General features: G+C 40.6%; 1 protein-coding gene across 1 annotated transcript in view; it reads left to right on the plus strand.

Moving 5' to 3' along the window:
* The window catches only part of LOC124712174 (junctional adhesion molecule B-like), a 689,600-nt gene that overhangs the window by 414,523 nt on the left and 250,329 nt on the right, over positions 1-24,748 (plus strand). Inside the window, exon 3 of the mRNA XM_047242468.1 lies at positions 4,425-4,558. Coding sequence (XP_047098424.1) covers positions 4,425-4,558 — 134 coding nt within the window. The remainder of the gene's footprint in view (positions 1-4,424; positions 4,559-24,748) is intronic.

Here is a 24,748-nt window from a genome sequence, read left to right on the forward strand (position 1 = left end):
GGGCTAAGTTGGTATTTGGCGATTCTACGTTGGAAGTTCGTACATGTGTAGCAGGCATTGTTGTGACACCTGACTGTCGCTGCTGCAGACGTGAGCTTAATGTCGTGAAACTGAAGTTCCAGAATCTGCACGTTATGCGATACATTGACTTTGACGTACTAACGGAGTACACTCCTCTATGCAATGTCCTACTGTATGGTACCCTCGAAGCATTATTAGTTCAGTAACTGTTACGACACAGTTCAAGGCTTGTTTACGTCAAAGCACAGTCCTCAAAATGTTGAAACCTGGTAACGTGGAAGCCCAGTGTTTCACCAGTGAGCCACCAGTCTGCATCCATTGCACACGCGAAAACTGTCTTAGTTCGTCCACAAATAAAAGCGCACCGTATGGTTCACTCTAAGTTAATCACTGTTCTTCAGCAGCTCTCATCGATATTAATTTGGAAACCAACACACCAGCCACTCGGCCCTATCAGATTTCCTTATCTCTCATGCCGTACCACCCAATTTTTCAGTCTTATTAGGCGGAAGCAGGCTCTCGTATGGCAGGGATACATACCGGTACGTTGCAACATTTAAGCTCCTGTAATATTCTAACCTACTGAAATTTATTGCCAAGCGTAGTGAGCAAAACAAAACAATAAAATATTTATATAGGCTCCGGAAGCTACAGATTTAAAAAGTGAACAGAATGCACTGTTTTACGTGTTTGGTACTTTAGCAGTATACATTATCATCTGGCATTAATCCTGCCGACGTGAGAAGTCATTATATTTTATTAAGAGAACAGATGCGCACTCTGTATAATTAGAATACAGACTTGAGGAAGAAATAAGAGCAGGTAAAGAAAACAAACCTAAATAGGAAACTGATAGGAAACTGTGGTAAAACCTTTCAGGGTCATTGGGCCGCGTCGTATTTCTAGAACCCAGAAGATTTTACCACCTCTGACAGTGGCCACGAAGGCTTCAAACTTGCACTAAAGGAATTGTTGGTACAAAACAACGCATCAAAAGCCTATACAAGTGGAACGTCTGTGAGTATGTAAGAGAAAACCATAATTATAGGTTACAGTGGCTAAAATAGTCGCCGGCCGGAGTGGCCGTGCGGTTCTAGGCGCTCCTGTCTGGAACCGCGTGACCGCTACGGTCGCAGGTTCGAATCCTGCCTCGGGCATGGATGTGTGTGATATCCTTAGGTTAGTTAGGTTTAAGTAGTTCTAAGTTCTAGGGGACTGATGACCACAGCAGTTAAGTCCCATAGTGCTTGAGCCATTTGAACCATTTTTGACCAAAATAGTAATGCTTTGCAAGGTATCGTAACTAAAAACACAGTTGTTACCCTGGGATACCTCAATCTTGTAAAATGAGAACTCTCTTTGTAGCTGAACATATTATTCTACAGCATCGTTTCGAAACTATTTAATATGACGTACAGAAAATGACAAGCAGTATCATATCACATTCATAATGCAAATTGAAATCTGGGTGAAACGAAATACGGAGCGAAGATTGTGGGTTAGATGGTAACCTTTATTATTAGTGTTAAAAACAAAAACACGTGTACTTCCTGTCACAATACCGGAATAGTGTTCCCAGAAGGGGGCCACAAAAATTCGGAAAATGTAGGAGATAATGTTCTTAGGAAAAATTTTCCAAGTATACAAATTTTTGAATGTTTCCAAGCAATGTTTTTTCTCCACTGGAACACGCCATCCTTGGGAAAATAACGACACTGAAACTAGTTTCAACAAATAGCCTATATATGTTGTCGATTACCTGTCTACTCTAACCTCGGCAAACACAAAAGGCTTATATAGTTTCTTTGGAGGAAAAAGAACACAAGTTTGTATTTAGAACATAAAGAGAAACCGACAGATATCTCACACTGCAGAAAGTGTACGCTGCAGTGAAATTTTCTGACAGTACAATATTCTGTGGAGAACTAGGAATATAACATTTAACTTTGAACTTTTTTCGAGTTGTGTTCCAACTGAGAGACCCATTTTCACCTCAGGGTGTGATGATATCCTGACCTCCAGACGATTTCTGTGGAATGACAGTATACAAAAGTTGAATCTCTATGTCACGTTAATCGTAAGTGAAAACTGGTCATTCCTTGCCTTTTTGTATTCAGTAGAGTTTCCATACTGCAGGAAAACGGAACTGAAGTCTGTGTTAGCATTTTATAGACTGACGTAAGCTGTGATTAGTTCCATGCTATCACCTCATTATTTGGCGATAATTACAGTGTCAGTGTTACCAGTTATAAATCGCCAGTTAGTACCATGTGGTCTCAGACGCGCGGAATAATGGTTACAGCCAAAGGAGATGCAACCGCGTTTTGCCAACAGATGCAAGTTAGTAGTGGTGTTTCATTTTAATGTGCAAGGTGCCATTTAGTTAAAATGTGCTATATTAATATACATATCAACCAGTGTAATTTAAAATTCTGTTAATATCTTACTTGAAAAAATTCCTTGTTCTACTCCTTGTGTTGTACAGCGTATTCTGTATCGTGATTTATCGTTTAAAATAATTGCAATCAACAAATCCTTTCATAACATTTGTAGTTAACAGAAATTTGTACATACTGGATTCCCTTGGATTTTTTCCCTTGAGAAATTTGATAGAAGATGTGAGTGAATGTTGTTTGTTCTATGGTTGTACGTGAATTATTTCTCACTTGTTTCGTTGGCTTTAATCAATAAAAAAGCACCTTAATTTCTTCGTAAGTGTAACGTTCAAAGAGATGTAAAATTATTAATACACCGATCTTACTGAGGAACAGCCGTAAATGTTAGCTGCGCATTATTTTATTCCACAGTCGCACTACTATAACATCTAACCAGCATCACAGCGTTCTATTACAATAGTTCTTTAATTAATTTGGACATTTAATTTCGTACAGAAGTTACAATTAATGTTTTTAATCTATCTACTTATACTGTGTCATCCACTGCTCTGCCAAACATCAGTTGAGTTTAATTGAAGTCTTGAATATCGAAATTACTAAGAACGGAATCTGAGTGATACTCAGTTACCTAAACTGGTGGACCGATTAACGGTGAAAGGCCAATATCTGGAATGAAGGTGCAGTCGACTGCGAAAAATAATGTTTGGTCCACATAAAATTAAACTGTAAATTAGCTACGAGTGTAATCACCGCAGTAGATGATCGTCGTCATAACATTTCAAACTGATGTTTTGTGACGTCCATCAGTAAAACGATTCGCACTCTGGAAGCGATGCATGCTAGTAGAGCTTACATTTTCACCGTTGGTAATGTGGTTAAATGACGAAGGTTGTAAGAACTTGCTTCTCAGTTATTACGACAGGTAGATGTTTCGAGAAGTACGCTTTTATACCGATATTTTAAGCAGAGCACTTCTCAGTACGGTTACTTTGAATTAATATGTAGCAAATTTAACGGCCTTCCTCAGTAGGAAAGATTAAACTCTGCAGTTAGAGAGCTCTCTATGAACCGTAACATTGGATAAAATGTGTGTCAGGTGAAACGTACGAACTATACGGGTTGGTTGGCTAAATACAGAGAATTATTTTTATGGAACACATTCCATACTGTCGGACACTAGTGGGGTTTGCACACGACTGAGACACTCTTCCCTTGGTACGTAGAAAAGTACAAAGAACTACATCAGTACATCAAAACAATGTATTAATAAAAACTGCAAGTCTTGGAAGAAAATTAGTAATCACTTGTTATGAAGCAGATTTTATTGTCCTTCTACATTTACTTATTTTTGAAGTGTTCTGTTTCGTTTCCAAGTGAACAGTCCTCAGACCCGTTGATAAAAGTCCGCAGCTCGTGGTCGTGCGGTAGCGTTCTCGCTTCCCACGCCCGGGTTCCCGGGTTCGATTCCCGGCGGGGTCAGGGATTTTCTCTGCCTCGTGATGACTGGGTGTTGTGTGCTGTCCTTAGGTTAGTTAGGTTTAAGTAGTTCTAAGTTCTAGGGGACTGATGACCTCATATGTTAAGTCCCATAGTGCTCAGAGCCATATGTTGATAAAAATAAAATTACTAATCAAAATATAATCTTCGGTACACTATATTGCAATTACACCCCTCTGAAATCAAATGTACAATAGCGGTGCTGACCATACCGGCTACAAAAATAATCCACACAACATATCAGCAAAATTTACTTGCTACGTCACAGGATAATAAAGTGGTTTTGTATCATCCACGTTTTTCGTATAACCCGCAAGACAAATGCCACCTCGTGCCGTCTGGTACATATATCTCACATGAATGAAAAATACGATTTAAACCAAATTAACTATTACCTGAGAATATTGTTGTTATAAATACATGTAACCTATAAAGCATTTGTTTTGTGATGGGTAAAAAATATATAAATCAGAATTTAACTCTGATGTTCATATCACTTTCTGTTGACAGTTCTGGCGCCGGCGCACCAACACGGGCTGTACACGGGCCCGTTCTTCGACACGAGCATGCCTACCAACATAACGGCGCAACTAGGCACACATGCCTACCTGCCGTGCCGTATCAAGCAGCTCGGAAACAAATCGGTAAGTTAATGGCAACGATCTTTTCTCTTGTAGTTTGCGAAGCGTATGTCAGTACTTATCTCAGAGAGACTGCATTATCTTGAAGAAAAAATTCACAATTTCCTCCTGTTCCTGCGCGTTATAATCCTGACGTACCAACGTAACTTCCGAAGCTGCTTACGACGCGAATATTGTCTACTTGGTTACAAATCAGACACGCATCGTCGAAGAGTGTGATAACATTCTAAAATCCCCAAGGCATTTCCTTCTGAATTCACCTACTTTAACACGGTATTTTGCTAATTCACACATGTTTACGTGAAACATACCTGTTACTGTACAGTTTAATAAGAAACCAAAAATAACTGGATTAATACGATGGAAAATTTACATCATTGTCTCAATAGGTCCTTCTATACTTCTTGATTTCAGAGTGGTCCTTGATTAGTTTTATACATAATTTCTAAATATTTTCTTGCGAGCCATTGACTCTACAAGTACAGTAAGACACTTTATTTACACACCTTAGGGCACGGTTGCTGTTGTTGGGACAGAAAGGGGGTTCTGCTCGTTGATTTTTTGGAACGATGTGAAACAATAAGTGCTGTAAGATATTGTGAGACCATGAGGAAACTTCGCAGAGCTATACAAAACAAACGTTGCGGGATGTTGACAACAGGAGTCTGTCTCCTTCACGACAACTCGCGTCCGCACACCACTAATGTAACGCAAGAGTTGTTGACTTCGTTTGGTTGATATGTTTGAAGCCACCCATATCACAGCCCCCATTTCGCACTTAGTGACTATCATCTGTTCACTAAATTTAACCGAGCGAGGTGGCGCAGTGGTTAGACACTGGGCTCGCATTCGGGAGGACGACGGTTCAATCCCGCGTCCGGCCATCCTGATTTAGGTTTTCCGTGATTTCCCTAAAATCGCTCCAGGCAAATGCCAGGATGGTTCCTTTCAAAGGGCACGGCCGACTTCCTTCCCCGTCCTTCCCTAATCCGATGAGACCGATGACCTCGCTGTCTGGTCTCCTTCCCCAAAACAATCAACCAACCAATCAATCACTAAATTTAAGTAACACCTTCGTGAAAAACACTTTTCCGACGACGACGACTAGATGGAAATTGAAGTGAACATCTGGCTGAAAAAGGAGGCAGGATATGACTGTGAAACAGGAATCAAAAAACTCGTCCCACGGATGACAAAATGTGTTGATTTAAACGGTCATTATGTGGAAAAATAATGCAAGACCTATATATACTACAGTCATGTAAATTTTATTAAAATTAATTCAGTTTTTCTACTTCAAAAAGTTCTTGCAACCTTAGTTTCCGGATTAGCTTCGTACGTACATTACTATCCACAGGGGTAAATTAATATTTCTATATTACCGCTTTGACGATCATGTTTTCTATATTTTCGTGTAGGTAAAAGAGAGCCAAAGAGGCGGACTATTGTTGCTAACTGATACGTTGATGTACGTGGTTTGGACTCACATATAAGTTCGTCATTGCTGTCAACTACAGTATCATCAACAATGTCAAGTTACTCCGTCGTCTCTGAGAAATACCAGACTCGGTAGCATGGCCACCTGACAGATACACTCGATCCGAATTATTCTATGTACTAATACTGCAAGGCAGAGGATGCTTACTACGAATGTTAAGCAGTAGAGGGCGTTTCGTATCGATGTTACATGGCAGAGAGTGCTTCGTAACAATGTAGTGTGGCAGAGAGTGTAGATTATCGATATTACGAGGCAGATGGTGTTCCTCTGCAAAGTCGGGTGGCTGAGAGTGTCCGTACCAATTTTGCGTACTAGAGACTGTCTTGTAGAAGCATTGCGTTTGAGAGAGTGCCTTGTACCAAAGTTGTGTGCAGATCGTAATACATCATTGCGAGGCGGAGTTTGCTCCGTGGTGACTCAGCGTGCCTGACATACAAATGATGCGTAGCAAAGGGTACTTCGTGCTGATGTTTCGTGGTAGAGGCTGTTTTGTACTAATGTTTCGTGGAAGAGGGTGCATCCTGCCGATATTGCGAGGGGTGTTGGGTTGTTTGGGGGGAGGAGACCAGACAGCGAGGTAATCGGTCTCATCGGATTAGGGAAGGACGGGGAACGAAGACGGCCGTACCCTGCCAAAGGAACAGACCCGGCATTTGCCTGGAGCGATTTAGGTAAATAACGGAAAACCTAAATAAGAATGGCCGGACACTGGATTCAACAGTAGTCCTCCCGAATGCGAGGCCAGTGTGCTAGCCACTGCGCCACCTCACTCGGTTGCGATACTGCGAGGCAGATAGAGCTTGGTAGGGATGATACGTCGGAAGGGGCAGGGAAAGGTCACACAGGTCGTGTAGCTCGCGATGCAGCTGGCGCTGGAGTCGGGCGACCGGCAGTGAAAGGTGACAGGTTAAAAGGCAGGATGAAACCAGTTAATCCGACCGGGATTAGCTGCCATGACCTTCCGGGTTCCAGACATGCGCTCCATCGTTAGAGCACTAGGTTTCTGATCAACATTGATGCTCCTTGGAGTTGCAGCAATCTTTAATTTTACTGCTACTCTCGCCAGATACCGCCCCCTCTGTAGCTGACCAGCTCATAATTCCCATCATTGTCATTAGACGTCACTCCTAACACCAATTACACTCAACAAAAATTCGAAGGGAAAGTGTGTAAATTGCATGATTTTGAGTTAGTTATGTTTATTTCAGTATAAAATGGAACAAAATCATCTCATAAACATATAGCTCTAACTTTTTTTAAAAAAAGTAATCTACATTTTTGTATAAATAACTCACTAACTAAACATGCATTCATGTTCCAAGATATAGAATAACAAAATATAAGTGAATAATAACTTGAATTATGTAATGTGTTATGCATCGATAAATTTCAGTGCCATTCTGGAAGTACAAGAGTAAAATATAAAGAAAAATGAAGATAATATGACACGAATGAAAATACGTTGTAAGTCTACCTTGCGCCAGAAGTATGTAAAGCACAGAAGAAAATATATAAATTAACTGGTCACAAATGAATATAAAGGATTACAAATGTTAAATGTTTCGATCAGAGATAAATCCAGAAGATGACCGTTTTCGCTTGGCTTGACGTTTATACACATATTCGGGAACGTCCCTTATGACAGTCCAGCAGTAATTTGCTAAAATAGTAGGGCTCCACTTTCCGGCATACCTCTTCTCAAATGTGCCAATATCTTGATGAAATCACTCCCCATGTTTATCACTTATTGCACCACAATCTCTATGGAAGAAGTCAAGATGATTATGTAAAAAAAGCATTTTCAATGACATGTTGCAACCAAGTTTTTCGTAAAATGACAAAATGTTATCTACAATCTCCTTGTAATTTATACCTCGCTTTTTTTATTAGAACTGTCAATGCATGCTCCTCATCACCTTGTATGATTCCATCAAAAGTATGGTCTCCAAAAATCTCTCGAATCTGTGGGCCTAGAAAGATGCCCTCCTTTACCTTGGCATCAGTTAAGTAAGGGAATTTTTGTCTTATGTACTTAAACGCGTCACCATCTTTGTTCTTTCCCTTAACACAGTTTTTCATGAGACCCGACTCAATGTGCAAGGGCGGGAGCAGAATCTTTTCACGGTCTATTAGAAGTTCAACCTTTATGTTCTTCATACCTTGTTGAAGAGATCTTCTGGTGGGCCATTCATATTTACTGTAATGAGATGCACGAGCTCGGATATCCCATTCACAGAGAAAGCATCAATATTTAATATACCTTAACTTCATACCTAATGGCACTTTCAAGTCACCACAAATCTGCCATTGAGAGTCATTATACTTGATGGCTTCTAGTAAAATTTTCATGTATTTATGACTCTATCATATCCACACTATCCCAAACTGGAATGGAAGGAAGCTCATTACCAATATATATAAGCACTGCTTTTAAGCTAAGCTTTGACGAATCAGTACAGGGTCTCCATTCATCATGGCTGTAATTAATTCTGAGAGCCTTCATTAGACTACTTATGCCCACACATACCAAAAGACTATCTTGCATGTCAGAAAAAGGAGTGAATTGTTGCTCCCTTCTGCGGTAGAATGCAACATTCACATTGCTTTCCAGAAAATTACGCTGCTGCAATCTTGATGTTAAAATCTCAGCCTTAGCTTTAGAGAGCTCCAAATCTCTAATGAGATCACTTAACTCATTTTGGGATAAATTTTGTGGATCATCAGTTGATGATGTACTTGGAAGAAACCCTGTGTCTTGTGATGTACATGGTTCAGGAGATTCAGAATCCCCATCAGAAGTGATCTCGTACTCTGTCGGTGGTTCAGGTACTGGCAATCCATCCCCATGTAGAACTGTGCGTATGACAGATGGAATGTTAGGTAAGATCACTGTCCGCTTCTTCTTCTTCGATATTCCCTTCTTGATAGGAACAAATATACAAAAGTAGCAGTCACTGTTATGGTTAGTTGGCTCGCGACTTACCATGGGCACTGCAAAGGGCATTGAACGTCCTTTCCCATGCATCCAATTCCTGAAGTTGCTCGCACAAGTGTTGCAGATCACATGTGGAGCTCAGGGTTTATCCTGATCACTTATTTTTCACCCAAAATAACAACTGTAAACTTTTCTAATCAGTGGAGTAATGTGCTGCTTTTGTGAAGAAAATGTCACTTCTCCACACACATAGCAAAATGTGTCTGCAGTGTTAACACGAACTCGTGGCATTTTTGTTCACTTCAGTAGCAGTCAACTTGAACAACTGGTAGTCAATCTGGAAACAAATGTGCAAAAATTATTACATGCATTAATAAAGTCAGTGAACTTGTGGAGGTGAGAGACAAGAAATCGCTAAAATTGGTTTCAAAGTAACTTCTGATTACATTATGGGAGTGACAGTGATCAATGTGTTACAAATATTTACTGTTAAAAACAGTCTTGATCACAATTTATTTATTACGGTGACCGGTTTCGAGCACTACTGTGGTCATCTTCAGACCAATGAGTAGGAACCAGGAACTTCTCCAGCAGAAGGAGGTTCCTACTCATTGGTCTGAAGATGACCACAGTAGCGGTCGAAACCAGTCACCGTAATAAATAAATTGTGATCAAGACTGTTTTAAATATAATATATTGGTTTCAAAGTGTTTATATCCAAAACATTATACACAAGTAAGACCAGGGACAATAATGTAATCCGTTGTTACTAGTTATTATGACTCTGACAAACAATTATAATATTTGATTTTAAACGTAACATAAAAATCCATTTATAGTTAACTCACCGTAATAAAACGGTATGAAATGAAAACTAGAGCTAATTTTAAATTGTCTTCGTGATATTAGCGATCAGTATATTAGAACTGATAGGAATTGACTGTTTCTATTCGATTTACATTTTCATTGCTGCACAGTGTTGCATGCGGAACAGATAATGACACCTACATTACACATATTTCATTACTTAGCGGTAATATAGAGTTTGGATGAACATACGTAACGCGACAGACACAATACATTACCACCGAGCCAGGTGACGCAATGGTTAGCACACTGCACTCGCGTTCGGGAGGACGACGCTTCAAACGCAATTCCCGCCATCCTGTTTTAAGTTTTCCGTGATTTCCCAAAATCACTTCTGGCAAACGCCTTTCCTTTGAAAGGTCACGACCGATTTCCTTCCCCATCCTTCCATAATCCAATGGGACCGATGACTTCGCCGTTTGGTCCCCTCCCCCAATCTAACCATCGGCCACCACCAATCAACAACAAATTATCATGCCTAATATGGTGTAAGAAAATCGTTGGCATTAAATGTAGGTTCCACTCCCTCTGAGTGTGTAAACACAGGTCCCGTATGGATTTCAGGGGAGATGATGGAGGTGGATAGCGATCACGTTCATTTCTCTCCGAAGTGAACCAGCTAGGCTCAGTAACACGTTGGTACTTGTGGTAGCCAGGTAGATACGACAGTTCATCCGGTGGTCACAAAACCAGTTGTGGACGATGCTAGCGGCGTGAGCTGGACCCCTGTCGTCCTAGATCACAGCAACAACATTGTGAAGCCAACACGGTACCACTGAATGGACCTGATCACCCAAAATGGTAACATAAACCTTGCCAGTAGCGCGATCGTGCGGAGTATTCGTGGCCCATGCGATCAGCCAGAAGGGGGAAAAAATTTGAACAGGGTGAGTAAACACAGGTCCCGTATGGATTTCAGGGGAGATGATGGAGGTGAATAGCGATCTCGTTCATTTCTTTCAGAAGTGAACCACCTGGGTTTAGTCAAACCTTGTTACTTGTGGTGGCCGGGTAGATATGGCAGTTCATCCGAGTGCTCACTAAACCAGTTGTTTACGATGCAAGCTGCGTGAGCAGGACTCCTGTCGACTTAGATCACAGCATCACCATTGTGAAGCAAACACTGTACCAATGAATCGACCTGATCAGAGAAAATGGTAGCGTAAACCTTGCCAGTAATGCGATCGTGGGGAGTATTCGTGGTCCATGCAAGAGCCAGAAGTTGGAAAAAATTTTAAACAAGACTAATCCGCCCAAATGAATTTCTTCCATTGCTTTAGCAGCACATTTTCATATAACGAGCGTATGCATGACTTACGAGTGGTTCTGGACTTGCAGCTTGCCCTGCAGCTCCGTGTGTATGCAGCTACCTATGTGTTCTTTTGGTGTTGACTACGACCGCGAGTGTGACATTCATTGCTGGTGCGACTTTATCGGTTGTCATCCTCCTGTTTTGTTTCGTTACAGAGTCCTTTAACGACCGTCTGACACTATCGCTCAACACACTCTTTCACCCGCGTTGTGACTTATCTGATGATGTCTATCCGATTTCCCTGTACGCATTACAAATCTTCGACCCTGTGCCTCTTCGATCACCAAACAAGGGATACTTTCCTTAGGGAAGCTGCCACCATACGAGCACCAAAAAGTTACCGACATTCAACTTCACTTAATTCCGACATAATGCACTTGCAACCACGTAGACCACGACAGACACTTGCAGTGTATTGAGAATATGGCACAGGTGTCATTCATAGTCAAATACAGCAACTGAACCTGCAAGATTGGCTAGCCGCTGCACTTACGTTCAAACACGCGTTTCCATATTTTAATCCAAATTATACAGACAAACCTTCCTCGTAAAATCGAATATGTATCAGTGAAATCCATCTCAGAATCGCTACAGAAATTTCTGAGATTACCCTCCACACACACAGACACAAACACACACACACTCACACACACACACACAAAGAGAGAGAGAGAGAGAGAGAGAGAGAGAGAGAGAGACTTTGTTGTATATGATATGTATAGAAGCTCGATAACATAAAAGGTATTTGTTTATGCTATTACTATTAGCTTTCTTTCGTTTTCTCCTGGTACAATTGACTGCGACATTAATACACTGCCCATGTGGGGTTAGTTATCCACTTTATAATGAATACACGTAAACAAATAAACTTTCACATTCACTGTGCTTTCATGTTTGTTGTCGGGGATGTAGCGGGAATAAGTGCAGACAGTTTTATATGTGGTACTTTAATATGTACACACATAAATGTGTTCGCTATTTTTTCCCTACAGTTAACGATCTTAGTGCAAAGAAGTCACATAGTTTACCACATGATGAATCCTGCACTGTCGTAACTGCTCCACTAACTGGATTACGCCTGAGAGTGTAACCTAGCCGTTTTCCACCATCATGTGCACATTTCCAAAACCTAACCTGCTTCCCAGCCGAAAATGAGCAATAGTGTCTTCTTCTTGCCACATTCATTTGGAGATACTAAACAGTCTACAAACATATGACTTGTGATTGCTGTAATCAGTGGTCTACAAATGACATAAAAAACTTACCTGAAGTTGTTCAGCACACCGTAATCTGTCACCATTACGCAGAACTTATACCTGTTACAACCTGCGCAGCACCAGGATTAAATTATAAATGGTTTCTTTTCTCGGGAGGTTTCCCTAGGTTCAAATGCAAATGTAGGAAATGCCAATCCTTTCCCAATCATTCCCAGTGGGAACTCCCTCTGTCCCACTACCAGTTCGCCTGATTCTATCTTGGTTTACTACTTGCAAAGCCAGTTCTAGCTGGAGAATTAAAAACAAATCGTTTGACACAGAAATGAAGACGGAAAAGGGAAAACAAGAACAGTCTCTTGCTATCTTGTCGGAATACACAGTAGACGATGTGAAAGAACGATCCCAAATAGGTCATTGCAAGTTCTAAATCATTGCTGGACTGCTACATCGAAGGAAACTTTTATAAAAATTTCAGATTTACTGGAATCAAATTTTGACGTCAAAACAAGGAGAAGTTTCTCAAACTTAAAACAGTCGTGCAGTAGTGAGACGTGGAGCGTACTAGTAAAAAAACGTATATTAGAGTGGAAATCGTATTATTAATGATGATGAGGCACAGAAATCATACATCAGTTGTAACTCACGGTACACATTTTGGGGTCGAGAATGACCGCTGTTATGAAGATTAAATATTCTAAATGAATCAACATCAATTGTGAAGTCAGCATGTCTGTTAGTTAGCGAGATCCATAAGCAATCTAATTATACTTAAAGAACATCAGATCAGACAGACGACTAGACAGGTGAGTGGGTAACAAGCAGAACACATAATGTCTTACTAGAGGAAAGCTAACGTTAGAAGCAGAGCTACGAACAGCATGGGTCTGGAAAGTATAATATGACTGCTATCGTTCAAAAAATAAACAGCTGAACACTTTGGCTGTTCGCGTTTTTGTGAAACATGATCGTACTGTTTGATGATAATGCTGAATGTTGAAACAATTGGAGAGAACTACCGTTTGGTGACCGATTACAAGCAGAAATAAATGTACTGAAATGCCCTCGAAAAGACTGGGCCGGCCGCGGTGGTCTCGCGGTTCTAGGCGCGCAGTCCGGAATCGTGCGACTGCTGCGGTCGCAGGTTCGAATCCTGCCTCGGGCATGGATGTGTGTGATGTCCTTTGGTTAGTTAGGTTTAAGTAGTTCTAAGTTCTAGGGGACTGATGACCACAGCTGTTAAGTCTCATAGTGCTCAGAGCCATTTGAAGCATTTTTTTGAAAAGACTGGCTAGTAACGAAACAACTGGATATCGTTTATTAGACCCAGTTACAACCAGAAAATATTCTGTAAATTCTCTTCGGAGTGGTTAAAGATGAAGACATAATTTACATCTATTCGTGAGATGGCATCACATTGAGATTTGTGAGAATAACTCGTCCTCAGAGCAGAGCGGTTTGAAATCACTTTTTGAATCAAGTTTCGCCCGTTTAAGTCCCTCACCAAGTAGCATATATAGGAAGATCGAACGGACACCTGTACGGTTCAAGCACATATTTAATGTTCTCACGCTGACGACACAACGTAATGCTCTAATGAGCCAGTAAGAGGGGCTACTAGAAACACGCTGTTCCTCGTAATAAAGCTTAAAAATTTCAAATATCAGCTTTCCAGTACAAATTAGAAAACAGTTTATTTCCTGCAGCACGCACGTCACTACGTTAAAATGAGGGACATTCAGACTTGCAAACAAGGAAACCGATAGTCTTTCCCACCATACCACCCTCCTCCCGCTGACCGTGTGCTAAGGCAACAGAAAGAGAGGCAAATGATTTTGGTACATTGTGCTCTTTATCACATATAATTCGGTAGCTTGCGTTGCGTAAACTTGTATCTTTACCCTTGTGGAAGATCCAGTTTTAACTATTTTAATGAGTTGATATTATCTTCAAGCAACCGTAATTTCGGCACGAAAGTAGTAGAGAACACCTAAGTCAAAATTAACACAATCAACAATCGTAATCGTACGATAAATATTTGTTATTATGTTGACATCTACATTTTTTGCAGTTCTTTTTTTCTCATTTTCATCCATACTGTGCATGTGAGACATTGGTTATCTGTATGTGATTGGCTTGTTACAGATGTGCCCATAATTATTAAGTGACCAAGGATATAGAAGTTTTCTAGTGAAAATATTATACTGTAGGGCGACAAAGAATTTTAAAAGATACTATGAAATCCAGTCACAGTGAACACATGTGTCCAACTCATGCACTGTTGTTGAATGAATTGTTGACCCATCAATGTCCCTGGCATAGCGTCCAAGCTGTAAACGGTTTACAATCAAGCGGAAGGAGGATTTTTGTCATTTGGTATTTAGTGTACGTAGTGGAAAATCACTTACAGGTTCGTCAGTATTCTAATCACAAAATCGAGCAATCTATTTTATTACATGAAGATTCTGCCTTGTAGACTCTCTACTCAGTGTGGTGTAGTGTTGTACCTGGGGGATAGTGTACCTAGGAAGACATGAAGTTTCCTGGTCGTTATTTCAATTTAGTGAGCGATTTTATAACCACACGGGGGTATGTGCACTAGAAACCGCCATAAGTTTCTGGAATTTTCTACCGTTTTTGTTTTTATTGAATATGAGCTTGCGTTTTGTGCAGAATTTGTAACTATTTTTAGTACTGTACGGTATATTAAAGCTATATGAAAGATACTGTTAATTCTTCAGTTATAGAATTTTATAACGGGTAAATATTTCTGAAACTAGTTACATAATGCGTAGGTAATTAAACACCATTATACGTCGGTCGTGCGCAGTCTTGAACTTTGAAACGGAAGAAGGTCTTCTACTATGGGATAAGTGTTGTTTGCAAATGAACCGAGTTTATTTAATGCCGTAACAGTTGTACCTGCCTTGAAAATAAAAATTTGTGTTAGTTTCCAAGAGTTTCTGTTGAAAAATATATTTAATTAGTAAATTTATTTTGATAATGCTTCTGCTCAACTTGATTTCAGTTACTACGTACGAACGTGTGACAGAGTATTAATCGCATTATTGACGATATTTTCTCGCTTGTGTCTCTTTTAAATTGTAATAGAATATTTGTTTGCAGGTACATGACTGTGTAGTATCTTCGAACATTTTTCACATTTGGATAAACCTTACTTTCATAGAGTAAATTTTGTAAATTCATAAAAAGACCGCAGGATACGAAAAATAAATGATATCACTTAACAAGGGGATGAGAAATTGTATTTAACTTTTATTACAGGACAGAAGTCTGAAAAGTGCCCCGAAGTACAATATTCTCCTCCACCCTAAGCTGTAAGAACAATTATTGTTTCCTGCTAATCTTTTACAAACAATTAGTGGACACTTATTCATTGGTACATAGTAAATGTTTAGAGTAACCTTCAAATTTTGATGCAGCTTCATTCCCCCCTGTAGAATAACACTGAACATACCACTTTTTCAAAACGGCTGATCAAACTATCGATAAATACACTACAAACCGCACAGCGATTGATTATGCGCCTCTGTACTTTTGTACTGCGCCTTTGTACTTTTACGTAATGCGCCTTTGTACTTTTACGTACAGAACCAAATGTACGTGATTTTGGGGTGGAGTTTTGTAAAATCGGCTTTTTGCATGATCCAACATAATAAATCCTATGTCGTTTTATCTCGCTTAAAATTTATTCAGGCAACTGAAGGACAAGATTGATACACCATTGCATATTTCCCCGCACGTAAACATTTATCGATGAGTTTTCATCGTCTTCTCCTACAGTCTTTAATAAAGACTCCTTCTAGAGTATTCCAGACAATACGGTCTTCACGTACAAGCATCTATATAGTTTAACGTTACACATATGTAGGCGAGCGATTTGGCCGCCTAGAATTGGTAAGAAGGGGGTACAGTTGTTTGTGCGTGTGAATGCTAACAGACGAGCCTAAATGTTCGTTCCGGAAGAAGGGAAACCTGTCTGTGGTAGTTACGTCGTATAGGTTACTGATTTTTTGTGGAGAACGGTCCCTACGATACTTGACTTTATCCGATTGCATTACAAAATTGAGACTGAAAAGAGTATTTATAAATCTTGTTTAATTCTGAACTGTTTTGAGCTGGTGAGAACTTCGTGTATTGTGATTACGAAACGAACTTAATTTTTCGCGGGTCTTGTGTAACTATTTAGCTGTGGGATTCTGCTGCCATACTCGTAAGACTCCCAACGTAACTTTACTGCATTTCATAAAGTTGTTTCCTTTCTGTTTTTTAATCGGATGCCGTAGGACCACTTTTCGTTTTAGTTGAAACATATTTTCACGAATAAACATTATTCACGCTAATTCTCTGTCATCTAGATTAATTACAGACGTTAGAATCCCACCTTTTTATTTATTATTTATTTACCTTTGAAGGTTCCCTTCTTATGAGCAAAATCTGTCAGCACTGTACCATGACTTCTGTCCCGTTAGAGATTGGATCTCCGTCTTTTTCTCTTGTGGTGAGGCTTTGCTGCCTTGCTTTAGGACCACAGCGATGGGAGCAGGATTCCATGGTTATTAGGTGGCTATATTTCTCCATCTCTCTCCGTTCGGCGAGTTTTTGAATGAGAGTGAGCAGTTGCGGAATCCAGGGGTCTGCGACATTTTTCATGTTCAGAACGGCGTGCAAGATCTGATCCGTGACTGGTTTTCCCTTTCTGTTGCTTCGATTGTGATAGGAGAGGCCTTGAGCACAAGACCCTATGCTTTTCATGCCATTTCCACTTTGTCGTAGAGAGACTTGCTCGTTACATCGTTCTTTGCCATTTAGATTTGCTTCACCATAGCCACTTAACTACTGTCTCATGTTGTTGATGTCGTCTCCCGTCCGAAAAGTGTTTTGAAGCAGCTCCCCATGCCACTTCAATCTGTACAGTCCTATCCATAACTGAATAACTGGTGCATCCTACGTCCTTCAGAATCAACATACTGTATTTACTTCTTGGTCTCCCTATAAGATTTTTACCTCCAACAGATCATTCCTGTACTACTATGATGATGTCTTAGAATGTGTAGTATCAACAGATACCTTCTTCTAGTTAGGTTGCGCCACAAATTTACTTTCTCACCGGTTCTGTATTGTACCTCCTCATTAATTATGTGGCCTACACATCTATCCTTCAGCATTCTTTTGTAGATTGGCGGACGAACTCTTCCGGTATAAGAAGTCACCTCATTTTGCCAACGGCCTTTTCAAAGACGACGGAGGAACGGACAGAGGTTAAGAGCAATTTGTCCCTGGGGTGCGAAACTGCCCATAAAGGCGGACGAATCAGCAATGATCAACGGCATGAGGATGCAGAAGGAAATTAAAAACAAGTAGCGGGAATCCACAGGACATTGGCCTGTAATTGAAGAACTGTCATGATTATCTCTCCAGTGGTAAAAGATTCCGAAGTAGTCCCCGATTCGGATTTCCAGGAGGGGACTGTCAAGGGAGTGGTGATCATCAGAAAAAGATTGAATAACCAACGAAAGGATAACGTTCTACGAATCGGAGAGCGTGAAACGTCAGGAGCTTGAACGCGGTTGGGGAGCTAGAAAACCTGAAAAGGGAAATGCAGAGGCTCAATCTAGATATAGCAGGGGTCAGTGCAGTGAAATGGAAAGAAGACAAGAATTTCTGGTCAGATGAGTATCGGTTAATATCAAAAGCAGCAGAAAATGGTATAATGGGTGTAGGGTTCTTTATGAATGGGAAAGCAGGACAGGAGTACGTTACTGTGAACAGTTCAGTGATAGGGTTGTTCTTATCAGAATCGACAGCAAATTAGCATCGACAACAATAGTTCAGGTGTACATGCTGACGTCGTGAACTGAGGATAAAGTATGTGAGGCTGTTGAAAGATTAATACAGTACGTACAGGGAGTCGAAAATATAATAGTCATGAGGAACTGGAATGTAGTTGTAGGGGAAGGTGTAGAAGAAAAGATTACAGGAGAATACAGGTTTTTGTAATTTGTAATTCTGTCAGAGACAGCAAAGGACTTGGAAGAGCAGTTGAACGGAATGGATAGTGTCTTTAACGGATGATATCAGATGAACATCAACAAAAGCAAAACGAGGATAATGGAATGTAGTCGAATTAAGTCGGGTGACGTTGAGGGTATTAGATTAGGAAGTGAGACACTTAAAGTGGTAAAGGAGTTTTGTTATTTGGGGAGCAAAGTAACTGATGATGGTCGAAGTAGAGAGGATATAAAATGTAGACTGGCAATGGGAAGGAAAGCGTTTCTGAAGAAGAGAAATTTTTTAACATCGAGTATAGATTTAAGTGTCAGGAAGTCGTTTCTGAAAGTATTTGTATGGAGTGTAGCCATGTATGGCAGTGAAACATGGACGATAAATAGTTTAGACAAGAAGAGAATAGAAGCTTTCGAAATATGGTGCTACAGAATAATGCTGAAAATTAGATGGGTAGATCACACAACTAATGAGGAGGTGTTGAATAGGATTGGGGAGAAGAGAAGTTCGTGGCACAACTAGACTAGAAGAAGGGATCGGTTGGTAGGACATGTGTTGAGGCATCAAGGGATCACCAATTTAGTATTGGAGGGCTGCGTGGAGGGTAAAAATCGTAGAGGGAGACCAAGAGATGAATACACCAAGCAGATTCAGAAGGATGTAGGTTGCAGTAGGTACTGGGAGATGAAGCAGCTTGCACAGGATAGAGTAGCATGGAGAGCTGCATCAAACCAGTCTCAGGACTGAAGACCACAACAACAACAACGGGTTTTGGACAAGGAGTGAGAGAGGAGAAACTCTAATTGAGACGTGTAATAAACTACAGCTAGTAGTAGCGAATACTCTGTTGGAGATATACTAGAAAAGGGCCGGGTGATACGTGGAACTTTCAGTTACATTACATCATGACCAGACACAGAATGTATGACTCTGGCGACATACCATCTGACACCATTAAAAAGGGTGTAAGACAGGAACGTAGTCTTCCCCCCTACTGTTCAATCTGTACATCGAAGAAGAATTGATGGAAATGATAGAAAAGTTCAGGAGTGGGATTAAAATTCAAGGTGAAAGGATATCAATGATATCAATCGCTAATGACATTGCTACTGTGAGAGAGATTGAAGACGAATTACATGAATGCTGAATAGAATGAATATGTACAGAATATGGACTGAGAGTAAATCGATGAAAGTATTGAGAACTAGCAGAAATGAGAGCAGGGAGAAACTTAACATCAGGATTGATAGTCACGAAGTAGATGAAGCTTAGGAATTCTACCACCTAGGCAGAAAAATAACCAATGACGGGCCGAGCAAGGAGGACATCAGAACAGACTAGCTCTGGCGAAAAGGCATTCCTGGCCAAGAGAAGTCTACTAGCATCAAACATAGCCTTTAATTTGGGAAAGAAATTTCTGAGGATTTGCGTTTGGCTTACTGAACTGTGTGGTGGTGGAGCATGGAGTGTGGGAAAAAAGGAACAGAAGAGAGTCGAAGCATTTGAGAGGTTGTGCTACAGATGACTGTTGAGAAGTAGGTGGACTGATAAGGTAATGTATGAGAAGATTCTGCACAGAATCGGAGAGGAAAGTAGTATGTAGGAAACATTTACAACGAGAACGGACATCTTTTAAGACATCAGGAAATGACTTCCATGGTACTAGAGGAAGCTGTAGAGGGCAAAAACTGTACAGGAACAGAGATTGGAATACATCCGGCAAACAATTGAGGTCGTAGGTTGCAAGTGTTACTCTGAGATGCAGAGGTTGGTGCAGGAGGAAAATTCGTGTCGGGCCTCACCAAACCAGTCAGAAGACTGATGACAAAAAAAAAAAAAAAATTCTCTCAGGCTGACCTAATTCACTACATTCCATTGTCTTCGTTTTGTTTTTACACCCTCCTGTCAAGACCATGTCCATTCTGTTCAACTGCCCTTTCAAGTCCTTTGTCTTCTCTGACAGAATTACAATGTCACTGGCAAACCTCGAAGCTTTTATTTCTTCTCCTTAGAGGTATATATATTTTTTTCTTTGGTTTCCTTTTCTGTTTGCTCAGTGTACAGATTTAATAACATTGGCGGTAGTCTACTACCCTGTGACAGTCTTTTGGTAACCTGTGCTTCCCTTTCATGCCATTCTTATAACTGCCATCTGGTGTCTATACAAGATGTAAATAGCCTCCTTGTATTTCACCCTCATACCTTCATACTTTTAAAGGGATTACTACATTCAACATCGTTTAAAACTTTCTATATGTGCACAAATGCAATAAAAAAAATGGAAATGGGCGTTTGGCGTCATTGGCCGACAGGCCCCTTATGGGGCAAGTCCGGACGCCTTGGTGCAGTTGTTATTACATTCGACACCACATTAGGCGACCTGCGCGCTGCATGGGGATGAAATGATGATAAGGACAACACAATAACCAGTCCCTGAGCAAAAAAAGTCCCCGAACCCGTCGGGAATCGAACCCGGACCTTGTAGGATGGCAGTCCGTCACGCTGACCTTTCAAGCTTTTTCTTTTCTTTGTAGTCTCATTTTGTTCGCTTTCGTTCATTGCATCTGCTCGGAGTGGACGTCGCAAGACATCCTTTTTAGTTCGTTGTTGATTCATTAACTCAGTATTTTTATTACAGAGGGCAGCTAATCCTCTGACCAAACACGCTGAGTTACCGTGCCGACTTCTTAACATGTCTTCTAAGAGAAGTCGTAGTCAGTATTGCCTCTCTCGTTTTTACATTATTCCTGAACTCAAACTGATCTTCCCAGATTTAGATTTCAGTAAGTTTTTCCATTCTTCTGTGAAAATCAAGCTTTCGAACTCCTCAAGGTCTCTAAGAAAGGGACATTTCTAGACGTAAATTTCGTTGTGAGAGAAAATTTAATTACGTCATGTAAAGTCCTAACATACTCCGAGTCATCTACTGATCCAAAACAATTATATTTCTAACATCTCTTCATGTGCAGCTATAAATAACGATAGATGATCATTTCGGTTTTTCGTCAGACGTGGATTTCAGCACGTCATGTCAACTTCGAACACAAGCATACGTATCTACTGAGGTACAGGCGAGAAATATTTCTATAGGTAGCGTCTCTTCGTGTACAACTAACAAAGGTGATATGTGCTGGGATTGATTCCTGCTCAAGTAATTTATTTCTGGTGAAAAAATCATCCATCCAACTATGCTGAACTAACATTGTGATTAGTTGCTGTGCTCGAATATCAGTCCTGCACCCACTAAGCTAACAACTGATTTAAAAAAAAAAAAAAATAAAAAAACTATTTTTACCACCTCCTCGTGTGAATTAAATGACGATAAATTATCGTTTCAATTTATGGTCAGAGACAGAAATTTTCCTTACCTCATTCAAAATTCGAAAACTCGCAGTCTTGGCTATTTGGATGCTGAGGAAAAATAATTCTATAGGTAACGTCTCTTCGTGTACAGCCAACAAAGCCGAAATGTACTGCGTTTGAATCGTGCTCAGGCATAAAATTTCCCATCTTGTCGTTACAGTTTCAAAAGGTTCCCTTCTAGTGAAAAATTATATGTCCGGCATCCAGCTGTACTTAATTAACATTGCGATTAGTGGCTGGGTTCGAATCTCTATCCTGCACAAAAAAATATCTCGTGTCATTACAAGGTCAAACATGTGCACATATTTGTACCTTGCAAATAAAACTATATGCAATCACTCCTGGTGCTTAATGAAGAAGGACTCTAGATGGTGAATAGCAATCTTCCAACAAAAAATATTAATTGCCAAATAGTTTAAAGTTCTGACTTTCTAACATTTCGATATAAGCTAAAGTGTAAGCGGGGGCAAAGGTGTGCACGGGAAAAAGATCAGAATCTGGCGATTTTCAAACTTTTGAGTGTAGTGTTGCAGCCCTGAGTATTCAGTTCAGAGCTTTTGTGGTCGAAGAGTCACGTGTGTTGTGTTATCGGTTTGCCCTTTTAAGATTTCGATAATTGAGTGTTGGTTTTTTGCAACTTACGACCTAAGTATTTACCATGTAATTGGTGGCTAGCTGTCTGCTATAACAAATCCCCAGGAGTTAACAACACCTCGTACATAAGCATATAACCTAACTCACGTTATAAGCTTAGTTGTCACTTTAACAAGTTGTCGTACATGGCAACTGATACCAGAAGTCAGCGCCACAGTGCGAAGATCCTACGAAGAAGCTGGGCCAAATGTCCGCATGCTTACGTTTGCCCCAAAACTTATGCATTTCTTCCTTTGGTTTTAATATCGTGCTTGTAGGTTTATTTAATATGTTGAACTGACCTTTGTTTGTAGTTCACTATTTCACGTCAACCGATTCGGTATTAATATGACTAGTTCATGTTACAGGAAGCACGAGAGAGAGCGTTCCACATGCCGTTACCTTGTAAAACATTAGAGGAGGCTAAGAAGCTAATAGAAAGTAGAACATCAATATCGGGAGGATAATGCGGTTCAGTAAAGCACAAATGGATCTTTTTTACAACAACTAGGACTAGGAAACTTTGCAATTTAGATATGCTTCACCCCCCCCCCCCCCCCGTCACCCCAATCGAGTCTATAATGATGACGAAATAGGAATACAGATTATAACATGAAAAATGCAGAAAAGTTCGGTAAGAAAAGGTAAATTAATAATAATATAATGGGTTCCCTTATGTTAAAAGCTTTTGAGTATGAATAAATGATCTACTAGTGCCAAGGTTTTGATGTTTAGTACGGTTACTGTGGTGGAGACAATGATGATGATGACGATGATATTGATGATTGTGATGGCTTTAATACACCAAAACATGATACGAGTTAATAACATCAGTACCTCACAAATAGTGTAATTCTCCTTTAGTCTGTGTTAATAGTTTCCTTTTGTGTGGAATTTTGCCCGGTCACAGTAGGCTTGGAGCAATGATTCATTTGCTCCATTTGTAACGTTTTATTAAATATAACGCTAATTTCACTAAGCAGATTCTCGCAAAACGGGACGCCACGAAAAATGAATGTTGATTGATGGCGTACCAACCGGAAACCGTGTTAACTGTCAACTTCAAACTATTCTTTAGAAGCTAACACACGGTACGGCAGGAACGGAAATTTATCAAACACTGTGTCTAAGGGAATGCTTCTCTGAAAGACTAAAAATAGATAGTGGGTCAAGTCTTTGGAAATCGTTGGGCTTTGTCGTGGCTTTTAGTTCTCAAGCTCTACTGGCGCAGTAGTCTGGAAATAAGAAATCATAGCTCGTGCTACAGAAATGAAGAATTAACATTTTGGGTGGTTTCAGAAACGAGCATTTGAAAGCAGACAAGAACTCAGATGCCAACAGAAGCTAAATGGATGATGGAATAGCCCATCATAAGGAGAAAAGCTGTTTGTTCCCTCCTGTGTTGCTAATATGTTGATTTTTTTTGCATGCCGGTACCTGAGCTCCGGGGCACAATGGTGCGCTTATTTTGCTTGATTCCAGCGTCTCGTGACTATGCTGGTAAATGTTTTTATGAACCTTTAGCCACTATCCTACATTTCAATTTTTTGCAAACATGTATGTCCCATACTGCTTCTGAACAGAACCTATTGCAGCAGTGGGAAAAGAGTAATTCTTTTTATATCATCGGATGAGTCTCATAGTCACTGGAATGCTACATTATATACAGGGTAGTTAGAAAGAGTTCGCAAAGCCTGTAAGGGTGTTGCAGGGGAGCCTAATAAATACACTGTCGTTTCTAAAAAGGGCAACACCGAGAGGGAATTACCCGAATAGCGCCAAACTTGGTGGAAGTGGCGACGGATGTGCAAGCAATGCGTGATACATTTTGCAGCGAGATGGGGTACACGTAGGCCGAGCAGAGCCCTCTCGTGTCGATCTGACGGGGTCGGTGTTGCGCCTAGTGCAGTCGGTGCAGAGCTGTCACACAAGGTGGAAACAATACGATGAGTGCCAATACGGCTCGTCGACGTCGAAGAGAGCCATATCGGCATGTGAGCGAGTTCGAACGGGGCAGAATGATCTGTCGCCGCGAGTTGTCATACCTTGACATTTCAGCTTGCACAGAGCTTGCTGTTACAACAGTGATGCGTGTGTGGAAGCTGTGGATAGAGGAAGGTCGTGCGCAGCGATGAAAGGGAACTGGACCGCGTAACATGACCACGGCACGGATGACCGTCATCTTGTCCGCATGGCCACTACGGACCGTACAACGTCATCCACAGTGTTGGCTCGTCGATGGAGCACTGCAACAGGTGTGAACTTGTCTGCATCGACGGTTCGTAGCCGTCTGCTGCAGGTTGGACTGATTGCAAGCATGCCATTACGTCGGCTTCCATTATCC

Source organism: Schistocerca piceifrons, chromosome 8, assembly GCF_021461385.2.
Source record: "Schistocerca piceifrons isolate TAMUIC-IGC-003096 chromosome 8, iqSchPice1.1, whole genome shotgun sequence".
Lineage (NCBI taxonomy): Eukaryota > Metazoa > Arthropoda > Insecta > Orthoptera > Acrididae > Schistocerca > Schistocerca piceifrons.